The 14,038-nt window shown below is 47.6% G+C and overlaps 1 protein-coding gene and 1 long non-coding RNA gene across 3 annotated transcripts in view; one reads left to right on the forward strand and one right to left on the reverse strand.

The window, feature by feature from the left end:
* Positions 1-7,943, reverse strand: part of TGFB2 (transforming growth factor beta 2) — a 63,425-nt gene extending 55,482 nt beyond the window's left edge. For both annotated transcript variants that reach the window (NR_173701.1, NM_001031045.4), the window contains exon 1: positions 7,101-7,943. Coding sequence is in view for 1 of the 2 variants with exons in the window: in NM_001031045.4 (NP_001026216.2) it covers positions 7,101-7,443 (343 nt within the window). In the remaining variant the exon portion in view is untranslated. The remainder of the gene's footprint in view (positions 1-7,100) is intronic.
* LOC107052949 lies at positions 5,957-7,152 on the forward strand. Its single transcript, XR_001465801.4, has 2 exons — positions 5,957-6,141; positions 6,762-7,152. It is a non-coding gene; the product is annotated as an uncharacterized LOC107052949 (long non-coding RNA).
* Positions 7,944-14,038: the final 6,095 nt, after the last annotated feature.

Below are 14,038 nucleotides of genomic sequence, written 5' to 3' on the forward strand. Positions count from 1 at the left end.
TCCCAGCCCTGGAAGCAATTAACAGTGGAAGAAGCAGCAGCCTACCAAAGGCTGTGGTGAGCATTGGACTCTGATCACATTATGCCTGACAGCCTCTTCTGGCATTATCTTAACCCACCACTGCATCCAAAGAGGACAGATTTGCTGCACCATGTTTATATGTGACTTGGGACATGAAAAGTTCTGCATGGACTGTCCTTTCCTAGAACTCATCTGAACAGTCCAAAAGTGCTTCATTACTGCTCACCCTGGAAAGTCAATTTATACATTCCATCAGACATGGCTCACCCACATGAGCAAGGGCTACTCTTTGATCAGCCAGAGGTACTAGAGATCATCTGTATGCACAAAGGCAGGCTCTTCTTATTACTGCCCAGAAGCCTTTTTCAAGTACAGGATTGCTAGGTACTCTCTGACACTTCCAAAGAGTCAGGGCTGCTAGTTCTTCACTCTTCTTAGTACAGTGTCCACTCACGGAGCTGTTGGCTTTTCTTCCCCCCCACCCTCCCCCAAGGAATGAAAACCAACATGTTCTGATTGTTATCTTTCAATCATCACTATGATAAAGATAAGTTAACATCAGCTGAGCTCGCTGCTGAATCGCAAATGCTATACATAAACAAAAACAAGAGAAGGAACTTCAGCAGGCTTAGCTTGCCTTTTAAAATTCAAGGCAGGGGTTTAAAAGAGATGAAGCCAGGGAAAACATTGGATACTAACATCAGCCAAACAGGGAAAAATAACGAAGTTGTAAGACTGAAAAACTGAAATGGAAAGAATGACAGATTTACTGCTGCATTTGATGCACATAACCACTGATAGACTCTCCCCAGGAAGTGTTGAAATTACCATCACTGAAATGAATCCAGAAGCTAAAAATTAAATTATCCTTCCCAGAACATTCCAATTTGGGCTTTGGCAACACCAGATGTTTCAAAACTCTGAAATATATGCACACGCGCGTGTGTGCACACATGCACACACACATACTTAAGCACAGTATCCTCTTTCACGCAAGACCTCCCTCCTGGTTTTCCCAAAGTCAGACTGAACGGACGGTCATTTTGCAAAGGCTTTTCTTTAAAGTCTCCACTCAAACGCACAACTGTCAGATTAAGCAACCACTACGGAGCCTTGCAGCAGCTCCAAGTTATGAATGAATGGCTATTTGTGAACGCGCCTGTCAAGACAGATGCGGTATTTGTCAGTGCAGTGTGGGTTAGATATGGTGGGAAGGAGCCAAACAAACAAAGCAAAAGGTCAGCATCACAACATTTCCCTTTCTGCCCCTCGGTTTGCCTAAAGGATGCTACAGCTTTGGCTGAAATGTAATACAATACTCTATTTACATGCAACCTGTGAGGCTTATTTGAAAAGAAACATTCACACAAGAAAAACAAAAGAAAAATGGGGGCAGAGGGTAGAAGAACAGGAACTTTTTGGTGCAGGGAAGCTGTGATGCAGAGGAACAAACATAAGATTCACAGAACAAAGCACATCTTTAGAAACTTGGTGATAGTTGATTCGAGACCACCCTATGGGTTTTGAAACATCATGCATTGTTTTTCTTGCATTTAACATTATCATTATGAGGATCACAGATTAATTCAAGTTGTAAAGGACATCTAGTCCAATCTCCAGCTCAAAACAGGGTCAGCTATAAGGTCAACTTTTCATTTGTAGCAATCTGTACGGTTATTTATGATAACCTGAAGTCAAGCTGTTTCCATTGCAGTAGTATGTCAGAATCTCGGGCACTTACCAGCATCTCAGCATGCAAGGTCTTGTCTAAAAACTAAGAGAGGCTTCTGCCTTAAGATTTCAGTGGAAATAGCTCAACTGTATTGGGAAGATCCTAAATGCATCAATGAGTATCACGCATGGGAGGAAAAAAGAAAAAAACACAGCAAACCTCTCTCATCTTCCAAATGAAAACCTGAATGAGGTCCTCCCCATTCTCTCTGCCACAAATCTGCTGCAGGGATGGCTGCAAACTCTCACACCCCCCCTAAATCAAAGGTGGGTGCTGGAGAACATATACTGCAGGGTAAGAGGTATTTCAGGGGGGCCTGTTGTGTTGGTAGAGAATAAGCAACAACTGGTCACACTGGAAGGAGGTAAAATGCAAGTTTCTTCAACTCCTCATCCTGTTGTCCCACACAAATCTGCAGGTTTCAGCAACCTTGCACCATGTTTCCTTCTGGCCGGGCTCTGATGCCCAAATAACAGATTTAAAATAAGTAAGAGGGATTTGAGCAGTCTGGCTTTCCTCATCCCAGCAAATATCCTGTGAACCAGGCCCCAATTCAGGAAGCTAATTGGGCACACATATAATCTTAGCATTCATGAGTTCATTCATACATGTGTTTCAGTACCTTGCTGAAGAAGGTCACTGAAGTCAACAGCCTGGAGCCCTCATTCATCTTCTTGCTGAGCAATTGCACAAGCAGGAACCTCAAAATCTCAGAAATACTCTGAAAGTAGCAACTTCAAAATAATGCATTCACATTAAAGACCACCACTGAACTGAAGCAGCATCAAGGTCAAATTAAGCCAAAAGCAACAGCTGATGAAGATTAGGATGGTCCCTTGTCTCTGCACAACCACCTGCTCCCTTGCCAGCCCTTCAAACCAAGCAGCAGCTCCAGCCTCAGGAAGGCCCAGCAGATCTCCAGACATGGACCTCCTTAAGCACTAGAGGTCTAGGACTAGCAGAAGACTAGGACATGATTTCAGGTGGGTCTCTGAGATGGCAAAACTCTCACACCCCTGATGGGCTGAGTGTAGCAAGGGCTGTGATGCTCAGCTAACCTTTCACTCAACAAATGGCAGAGTGGAAGGGTCTCTTAAAAAAAGATCCAAAGAGGGCCATAACGCTAGCTTCTGAAGACAGCCCTGTGCTTCTGTCTTGCAGTGATAGGAACGCAAGTTAGGACATGGGTCTTTGCTTTTCTGTAGGCTTCTCTGGGAGAACCACGGTGAGGGAGGATTCACCATACCAGACTATGACCTCCCAGCAGTAATGGATGGTTCAGGAGGCAGCAGACCATATGCACTGCACCCCACAGCTGCTCAGCATGAGCAGGAGTTAAAGAAGAGAGCTTCTCTGATTTCACCCGGTCAGCGCCCCAGAGCACGTTATTTTATTATCCCTCGTAGCGTGTAGATGACTACTGTCCAGAAAATAACCCAGCCTCTTTTTAAAGCCATCTGCAATTTCCTGTTTTTTACATCCCCACATAGGAGGCCTGTAATAAGTGCCGTTCATAAGCAAGGAGCTGTTCCTCCCACGTCCCTCCTGGGGAAAGCCTTCCCATTGCTTCAGGTCCTCTCTGCAGTGAACAGGAGCCAGTACCCCAAAGTGGTGCTGCAGGGCCCTACCATAAGGTCAGCACAGCTAGGAGGTTTTAATCTAAGGTGTTCCTTTCAGGGCTGCTTTCGTATCGTTAACAACATTGGAAATCCCAAAACATTAAGTTCTCTGTTGTGCTAAATGCACATGCATGTGAGCTGCACGGCTGGAGCCAGTCATATCGTGGTGCTGATGCTGGCAGTGCCGGAAGGCCGGAGCACAACAGCCCTGGTGCCCTGAAGAAAAGGAGCCCACATAGGTGTAATTGCTGGTAAATCGAGTCCTTGTTGACAAAGTAGAAGCATGGCATTGTGCACGGGCAGTTCATAATGTTGGCTTTCATTAAGCAAATGGCTCAGCAGAATGACAGCCTGTGTAAAGCAATATTTGTGGCACACAGCTCCCAAAATCACAGCATCATAGACTATCCCAAGTTGATGAGCCTTGTGGGTCCCTGCTAAGTCCAACTCCCAAACCCACCACCAAGCTCAGGCAGGAATGTGGAGAGGCACCCCAAAATCCACATGATATCAGAACCAGACCCAGAAGGACTGCGATTTCTTGGGCTACTGAGCCACCTCCCAGAATGCAGAAGACTCATAATCTGCCTTGTAAAGCCTTCACTTATCAGTACTGATAGACTCATTGTCTGCAATAAGAACTGCCGTGAATAAAGATAGCAGAATCAGGCCCATCCCTCGCACACACGTGCTGCCTATTTTGCTCGAGTCCCCCAGCTGTGCATTAGCATTATAACTTGCTGTGCTGGCATTCAATCTCTGTTTATTATCAGCGCAGTGATGATTATCGCTCATCCTCAGATCAATAATAACTAGGTTGAGTCAATAGCCTGGATCATCCACGAGGAACTGATAAACAACAAACCTCTAACATGACTCGATCTCTGGCTGCCAACTGCACTTGAGAAGGAGTTAAGCTCCCAGCAGCTAGCCCACACTGCCGCAAGCACAACACACGCAGGCATGCTTCACAAACAAAAGCCTTTGGGTTTTTCAAAACCTCTTTGTAGTATTTTTTCCGCCGCTGCTTTTCACATCTGTTAGTTTTGGGTCCGGCAGTCCTCAGCTCGCTGAATTTCCACATCCATTTCCACCCTGGATGTGTCTTTAACCTCAAGTGGACTGTCAAGCCAGATGCCAGATGCCCCCTTACTTCCTCAGTGCAAACTATCGGTAAACCTTAGCATAACTTTACTTTGAGCCTTAAACTAACAGCATGTGAAAAGATTAATATGAATAAATTCAAAACTAATCAGATCCCTTCTTTAAATGTTGACACAGTATTATTTATATCCCATAAATACCTTCTTGACTAAAATTCATCCCAGGAGATTGGCACCTCGCCAGTTCTATTCATATTTACTGTATTTATACAGTACAGTTGGCCAAGGATAATATTTAAGACAAAATATGCCTTAGGGTATATACAATATCTCTTATAGTTTTCCTTTTAAATCTCCTCATTGCTAAAAATATTTAGTCTGAACTTTATAAAATGCCCCACAAAGACCTATCAGCGATCTGCAGTGATATATGGCCGACTACGAGTATAATTAGAGCATATTTGTAATACTTGGGTCGCAGGCGGTTGCCGAGCGCTCACGGCTCGCGGCAGGGACTGAACCGCCGATCTTTCCCATGCCTTCCTCCCGGCAGCGTGCGACCCTCTTCTCCCTCCTGCCTCTCCCAGGCGTGGAGAAAACACAGAGTTAAAGAAACCTGCTCTGAGACGCCCTGGAGCTGCGCTTTCGAGTTCTTCCTTTAAAATATGGTGGGGCGATTTCGTCCCTGCTGTCTTTTTTGGAAAGGTTTGCTCCGTTTGGTATAACTCGAGAGCAGTGGAAAAGCAGTTAACCTACTTACTGGGATGTTCGCGGCAGCGCGCACAGCAGGACGGGATCTGCTGCCGCGGGGCCCTCTGATCCCAAACTTGTGATGCACTCTGTTGGTAGGTACCTGCAATCTCCTCTCTTCGTCCAAAGCCTGGATTGATCCCTCAGTGCAAACCTGGCCTCCGACAAGGCTTTATAACTAGATCCTCTTTTGCCACACCACCCAAGAGGCGCAGTGCAGGTAACTGCGCATTCTGGACCGTTGGTCTTTGGGAGTATCCTCACAGCAGGGGACACATGGAGCATGGTCGGGACTGAGGCACTTCACCTCCAGAGACCGTCCCTCATTTGGCTCTCAGCCATTCTAGCCCTGCCCATTGGTGCCCATCGCTCCACTCAGGACACGACCCAGAAGGTCCCAAAACAGAAGCGCTGGCTTTCAACAAAACCCAGCAAAACCCCACTGACCTGAACACCGACCTAGGTGCTACTGCTGCAAATTACACTGAACCTCTTTGCTCATAGCCTCTTGGCTCCAAATGTATATATATATATTTTTTTTTTCCTTACAAAAAAAGAAAGAAAGAAAGAAAAAAAGTATTTCTTCCCTCTGGGTAACAAGGGTGGAGTGTATTTATGGTGGCTATTAGGGATGGTGCCATAATTACAATACTAAAACGGCTCTGACTGCCAGGGTGTCCCGTACCTGATGCTGTCATTTAACAACAAAGGGAGGCAGCTGCGCCCAGCGCGGGGCTCGGATGCCTTGGCTGCCATCCTGGGACGATCACATGCAAGACAGAGCAAGCCTCAAAGCTACAACTCGCTCAACTAAAAATAAATAAGAGAAAACGCAATTAGAAACTCTAGGATAAAGTTACCAAGATGGCTGCATTATCTGTGTGAGCCAGAGGGATGTGCTTTGCCGACCCAGCCGGTGAGGAGATGGGGCGTCCAGTGGTGGGAGGGGAGACAGAGGGAAGGGAGCGAGGCGGAATAGTGGGGATGCGGCTCTGGGTACGCGAGCGGAGGAGTTACTTTCTGCTTCTGGTATTTCACTTTCCTCGGCACGATGATGATTGAGATTCTTTTAAGGGAGTGCGGTGTTTTTCCCTTTCTCTTTTTTTTTTTTTCTTTCCTTTTTTTCTCCCTATACACTTAAATCTCACAACCCAAACAAAAAGGCGCGTTGTTGCCATTCCTAGTCGCGCTCAGTGGATCCGGTCGGCACGGTGCGTTTGTACCCTTCCACTGCACAAAATGTGGCACCGATCGCCAGAAAGTGGTTAACAGCAGCGAGAAGGCAGACGGGCTGAGACAGGTTCCAAGCAACCAGGCTACCCAGAAGGGAAAACTTTTCCTCTACCTGAAATGAAAGAGCTCATGCACCGAGCGGGCGGGCGGGGAGGGACACAGGGGGAAGCCCGAGCAATCTGAGCACCAACCCATGGGACAGAGTGCTGGAGGGGCGAAGGAACCCAGGAGGGAATGCTGTGGGTTTTGTTGTGGGTTTGTTTGGGTTTTTTTTTTCTTTTTAAGACCTCCTTTTCTTTTCAGCTCTGGAGAGATGGAAACTTGCCCGACCCAGACACTCCAAGGGAAACAACGGCAGCGGAAAGATGTTGGCTCCTCTCAGAGGCTGCACCCAGGGCAGCGGGGCGGCTGCGTGGGCACCCCTGGGGACCACATAGGGTGACCTCAGCAGGGATCCGGAACGCCGTGAAGCTGGGGGGCAACCGAGTCCCCCCCATTCAACATATCCATTCCCCCCGACTAAAGGAAGCCCTATAAGCAACCAGATGGAATGCTGAGAGCAAAAGGAGCAAAGAGGGAGGGGTTGTGATGTACGGGGCTGGTGGGCACCGCCAAGCGAAATCACGTCCGCGGAGCACTTACTTTCGGGGTAAAAAGGCTGCATGTCTATTTTGTAAACTTCTTTGGCGTAGTACTCCTCGTCGCTCCGCTCCCTCTCGCAAGTGGCAGCTCTGTGGTTGGCTTTCTCCTGCAGCAGGTCCCTGGTGCTGTTGTAGATGGAGATGACCTCCGGGGGCACCTCCTCGGGCTCGGGGTACTCGTCCGGGGGGCTGGTGAGCTTCAGCTTGCTCAGGATCTGCCCCCGGATCGCCTCGATCCTCTTGCGCATGAACTGATCCATGTCGAGGGTGCTGCAGGTAGACAGGCTGAGAGCCACGGCGGCCAGATCCAGGGTGAGGAACACGCTCAGGAGATAGCAGTGCATCTTAAGTGCTTAAATACAGCGCCCCCCGAAAAAAGAGTGACTTTAACCACGAACGACAACGGTGGGGGTGGGGGGGTGGGGGGTTAATATTAAAAAATAACAGGGGGATGTGTGCAAACAAAGGGAGGATCTGCAGACAAAATGCAGTGAACAACCGGACTGCAAGGACGGCTTGCAATCCACAAACGCACGGGAGTCGCCAGTGGAAAAAATACCAATAGTGATACAAAAAAATAAAAAAGCAGCCTAGTGAGAGTCGGGGGTGGAGAGAGCGGCAGTTAAAAAAAAAAAAGAAAAAAAGAAAAAAAAAAAAAAGGAAGGAAAAAAAAAAAAAAAGAAAAAAGAAAAAAAGATGGGGGTGAGGGGGGGGAGGAAAAAAACCCAGCGAAGCAAATAGATAAACTCGCAAATCAAGTAAATAGAAAAGAGTCTGTTCGCAGCGAGCTGGCGGCGCAGGGTGGAAAACCCAAAAGAAAAAAAAAAAAAAAAAGGAAAAAAAAGGAGGGGGAAGAAGTGATGGGCAGAAGGGCGCTGCCGCAGCCGGCGCCGAGCCGAGCCGAGCCCCGCGGTGCCGGCGCTCAGCCCCCGCGGCGGCGGCGGCGGGAGAGGCGCGCACGTGTGCGCCCGGCGGCGCGCGGCCCCGGCCCCGCGGCGGCGCCCGGCCCCGGCGCTGAGCGGCGGAGCTGCGGCGGCGGCTGCTGCTGCTCGTCCGCCCGCCGCGTCCCGCAGGCTGCTGCGTGCGCCCCGCGCCGCATGCACCGACCCACCCCCGGCCGGGCCGCTGCGCGCTGCTGCGGGGCTTTTTCCAGCTCCCTCCTCTTCCTCCTCCTTCCGCCGCGACTCAGCGAGGCCGCCGCCGCCGCCGCCCCGACGGCCTCCCGCGGATCGCAGGCGCGGAGCGGCCGCCCGGGGCTGGCCGCAGCTCCGCTCTGCCGGCCGGCCTCCCCCGCGGGGCTGGCCCTAGCGCTCCGCCCGGCGCCCCCCGCCTCCCCCGGCCCCGCGGCGCTCCCTGCGAGGAGGGGACGGGTGCCAGCAGATAACATCACGGCCGCGCAGGGAGAGGGAGATTTATAAGGGCTCCCCGCCCCACGTGCTCGCCTCGCCGCGAAGTGACGTGGTGGGGCTGCGGGCAGAGAGCGGAGGGCTCCGCCGCCGCCCGCCTATTTATTCCCCTCCGAGCCCGGCAGGGACCGGCCGCAGCCTGGGGGAGAGAGGGGCAGCCCCGGCGCATCTCTTTTTCCTCTTTCAAAAAGGACGGCTGCAGCGCCCCTCGCCCCTCTTATTAGGGTAATTGGGTCAAACGGCAACCTCGCTACAATTAAGCGCCGGGATATGGTTCCGTGCAAGTACGCAGGGGGCAGGACGAGGACCTCCGGTAGCAGCAGATCGGGCTTTGCACTGCCCCACTCTTACTTTTCACTTCCACGCACGTTTGGGGCAATTCCAGGGGAAAGCAGGCTCAGCTCCGGGCTCTCCCCTCCCGCTCTCCTCACTGCACTTGACAGAAGCTCTCAAGCCCCGCATTCTCAGGCTGCGTCTGCAATTCAGTTTTTCCACTGCCTCTTTCGGCCGCAGCGCACATCGCAGCCTGAGCCCGGAGCCGTGTGCAGGCAAAGGCCGAGCTCTGACCTCGGGCCCCGCTCTGCCCTACAGAAATGACCTTGCACACCCCCTCAGCCTTATACCGTAAAGCAAACTCTTCCGAAGAAAAAGGCTATTGAGTGATTTCCTCCTAAAGCTGCAGCTGAAACCATGGAGAATGCCTTGCACTGAACCTATGGCCCCACACCGCGTGGTTGCTGCCCGTGCTGCACTGCCCATCACTTGCCTGGGGGGCTTCACAGCCCTCAAGGGTTGGACTACTAAATGATCACAGTCATCTTTTCCAACCTTAATAATTCTGTAAAAGCACTCCACTCTTTCCTCCAGTAGGAAACTGTTACCTCTAGAGAGCTCTGCATGAACCATCCTGCCAGATTCCTGCAGTTCATTTCAATTTGAAGAAAAAAGACCCCAAACTTTGCCATCTCTTTCACAAGAACAACCCTGGAGCCTTGGCTATGCCCTGTTTGGGTATTGAGTATAGGCTGGGCTGTCCCTGCAGCCATGGGTGCTGGGGTCCAAGCTCCAGAGTGCCTTATAGAAGCCAGCAGAGATGCAACCAGGCTGACAGCAAACCCATCTGACCAGATTCTGCTGAGATTACTCCTGATTCAGCAGCCTGGCTAGGAAGACACTTTGTTCTGTTCTCATTTGAGAGGGCCCTTTTGCTTCTATTTCTAACCCTTCATGCAAACGCAGGCTGTCAGGTCTACCTGGGTTCATTTCAGCTTTGCCTCTCCAGTGCAATGACATTCAGTTCCCTACAACCTTCCAGTGCCCCCATGATGTGTTTTCCAGGCAGAACTTCCCAGAAGCAGCAGCAAGCCAGGCTTTGGCCTTTCTGCTCCCAGAGCCCTGGCTGCTTGAGCTAAGCTGCCAGCAGCTACAGCAGGCTATGGCACATGCCTGAACTGCTCCACCTGTCCCAGGAGAGGACACCTCCCTACTTGCTGGGCTGCCACAATGCACACTGATACCCACAGACACCAACCAGAACGAGCACACTGTGATACACACATCACAATATATCTTATCTCATTTTCTGAATCACAGAATGGCGTGGGACGAAAAGGACCTCACAGAACATCTATTGCCAAAAATACCAAATGCAAGTGGTGGCTGTCTCAAAGAGTATTGCAAACTGGACTCCAACTGGGTGATCTTTTTACCCTGCTAAAGCAATGTCCAGAAGAGACCATCATAAAATGTCCAAAATTACACAGCCAAACTCCATCCACTCCTCAAAGCCGGACAAAGAGCAGTAGTGCCAGAATATACTCAAGGCATGATCTGCACAGGTAACTCAGCTTTCACATTCTACCTTTAAGATTCAGGACCAATATATACGTCAAAACCCACCCTAATTACGGCTTTGTGTTTTATCCTGAAAAGCCCTCTACTCTTATCCATTTATAAACAGTTTGTGTTTAAGAAGTACCCATCAGCTTCAAAAGCTGCAGGGATTATCAGGCACTAAGGCTGAACTGAACCAGCACTTACCTCTGCCTCTTCAAAGCAGACGGACTTACCCTGTGAGCCTGCTGTCAGTGGGAGCTTTGTAAACCAGAAAGCAGGAACTGGCCCTCACCATTCACGCAAGGAAAGAACAGAACTTATCTGTTCTGAAGCTTTTAATTTAATACAATACTGTCTTTTAATATACTGATAAATATATATATTAATAAACAGTAACTGTTTATTAGAAAAACAGGGACACCTGGAAAGTTACTTCACTAAACTTAAAAGTTTCATGTTTCCTATTAACTTAAAAATTATGTGGTCAGGGTTTTACAATTTGTGGTTTCTTTTGAGATTGTTTTGGTTATACGCAAATGTGCTGCGTGAAATACAAAGGCAATAATCTTTCTAAAACTGCTGACGACCGGGTCATTAAGTAAGGTGGCTGGCCACATTTCATAAACTAAAGAACACTGTTGGAAGAGGAATAACTTTTATAAGTTAAGAGGTGACTTTTGTAAACTCGCACACCGATGACGACTGCGGGATGCTTGCACAATTAATTCTTTGTGGCACGCACAGAAATCTGCAGCAGTTGCTGTGGTCACGCAGAATCTCAGCTATTCTGATGCAGGGTGCGAGGCAGAAATGTTCTAATTCTCCTCTTTATAAAAGCGCACGTAAGAGGGTTCAGCTTGAAGAGCTAAGGTGGCACCTAATAAAGGTACGGCAAAAAGGAGACGACAAATAATGGAAAATTTTAATATATACACCACAATAAATAGTAAAACCTCCGGGTTTATTATCTTTACTGAAGCAGAAGCCCATACCTCTGTGCCGTACACTTCATTAGTGTGTGCAGTAATGCCTGTATGAATTCTGAGAGCAGATCCTGCTGACCTTACTAATACAAGCAGCCCCACTGCCAGTGGGATTGCATTTCACACAACCACAGCCCGCTCCTGCAACGCTCACGTTCCAGAAGATAATGGCTACTTTATATAACATACTGCTTAACACGCACGACTGCTATCCACATATACACGCACATATGTAACTACTTGCCAACTTGCAAATCAAAGGTATGTTTCTGATATGTATGTATAACTATAAATAAATAGAAGTAGAATATATACATAGATGAAAGTTCTCATTCCTGAGGATAGAGTGAGTTCAGTGGAAACAATCACAAGAGAGTCGTCAACAGGATGTGGCCCCAAAGGCATTCACCTCCACCACCAAGTGAGAACACGGGATTACAGCAAGCCCTGATGCCCACAGCGCAGCGTGCAATCTGCATTTAAAACCATACCTTGATAGAAGGCACCCGGAACACAACCACAGCAATAACAATGACTTGAGGCAGGATTCTGATCCCAACACTTTGAGCCAGAATGACCAAAATCTGAAGGGGAATGTTTGGGAGGTGTTGAGATATGATGGCTCCCAGGGAATCAACACAATTATTAATGAGCTATGTTTTTTGTCCTGAAAAATAGACATTTTTCTATGAAGGCTGCACGTAACAGTTTAACAGTGCTGCACTCAAAGGAGATCCTTCTTCCAACAGACAATTCCCAACGTTTAAATTAGTTAAGACTCAAGTCTTGATAAAAATTTTGTGAATGCCAGAGAAGTTCTTCCCCCATGCTTACACCTCCCAGTCTGATCCTCTCATGTACTCTTCCAAATCTGCTTGTCAGCCCCAGGGTTACCACGCTAATCTTCTCTGTATCATTCCAGTTTCAGTGTGCGTAGCACCAAAAAAAAAGCCTTCCTTAATCCTAGCACCTGTGCTTTTAATCACCACAGGAAATCATGTTTCCACTCAGGTCAGTAAGATTTCTCCTGTAAATATCAGCAGAGGAAAATGATCAGGTTCGCTAACTAAAAATACAATTAAAAAAAAAACCAAACAACTGGAGAAGCACAGTGGTTTATGTACCACAGGGTCTTGACATCCACTTACAGCAGGCATGACAAAGTAAAGACAGTAGAGCAGAAGCCATCCCTTTAATCTCTGTGTTTGAACCCCTGACCTGCACCTCATCCTCGGCATTACGGCTGTTGCATGCTATTTTTGAACCGCTCGATGATGATTTGGGTTATGCCCCACTAAATAACACACAAATGATACCTATAAATACTGTATTCCTAGCAGAGAATCTACAGGAGTCTATTCAGGAAATTAAAATGATGCAACTTGAGTTAGAATACGCATCTACACTGCACTTCAGAGAGTTTAAGGAGATTACATATAGAACAACATTAATTGGCAGCAAATTCAAAAAATGGGCCAGGCAGTAATGCAATATTTAGCCTAGTGAGAGCCAGACAGCCTTGGGACTGGAGTCCTGGCTTCTTCACAAGCTGCTGGTGAAGTCCACACAGAAGAGAAGCTTTAATAAGTCAATGCCGCTTCAGAATTTCCTTGCCTAACGTATTTTAAGCAATACACGTTTGAGATAATCCTAATGAGTTTTCAGAACACAGTGCTTTGTTTTCAATTATCTCAGAGAGAAAGGGTTTTTTTTTTTTATTAAGGTTTTCTGCTGCACTCACACAACGAGTTCCAGAGGAGTCTTCGTATTGCCCCTCTCCCTTCTTCTCCCACCATTATGCATTTTTAAACCTATCTATTCTTGGCTACTGAAATCAATATTCTTGAGTGGCCGTTCAGAAGGCTTCATTTCAGCTTAGCTGGGATTCCTCTCCCTACAGAAGATGTGAGACTGACACAATTCTGTTATCCTGAGGGCTGCTCTGCAGGGTACCAAGCTCCAGAAGAATTGGCATCCTGAGTTTGTCCCCACAGAGCCACAACACTGCTTAACACATGACTAGGGGTACCATGAGCCTCAGTTTTACATTAGTTTATAAGTAAACATTGATTGATTTGGTGATAGTGGCAATCTAGACCCAAATCTAGATGATTTCTGAGCCAGATCTAGACTAGGCCACCCAGAAGTCATTGCCTTCTACAAGATTTCATTGAATGCCTTTAGCCATCAGAGGTCAAACCCAGCAAGCCAGTGGCAAGCTATCTGCATGCTGACAGCAGAATGCAAAAGGAGGGAAGGAATTGCACAGTATTTGCTACAGATTTATCATCAGTTTGGTAAGTTATCTGGATTATATTAACCTCAAATAATAGTAGCCTTCTTATGACATTAGCTATCTCAAAATGGCAACATGCAGAGACAGCACACACATCACAAGAAACCAAAACTTAATTCTGTAGAACAGTAATAATAAAAAAAAGTAATTATGCAGGTGGTTCAGCATTATGCTTCAACATAACTGTTGAATTCTCATTAGCTGAAGTAAATGAGAAACAGCCTGCTTCTGCTAAGCACAATATTGATGCTACAGGAAGACACAGATAATTCAATTTCTTTCTTACTTGTATGATCTTTATATAGAATATATTTTGCTTCTACTTCATTTCTAGACAGTGACACCAAAAATTGAAAAAAATTAATTAAAATATCAGAATAAATGTAATGAACACAGCAGATGGAGAGAACAGCGATGG

The sequence above is a fragment of the Gallus gallus genome, chromosome 3 (genome assembly GCF_016699485.2).
Source record: "Gallus gallus isolate bGalGal1 chromosome 3, bGalGal1.mat.broiler.GRCg7b, whole genome shotgun sequence".
Classification (NCBI taxonomy): Eukaryota; Metazoa; Chordata; class Aves; order Galliformes; family Phasianidae; genus Gallus; species Gallus gallus.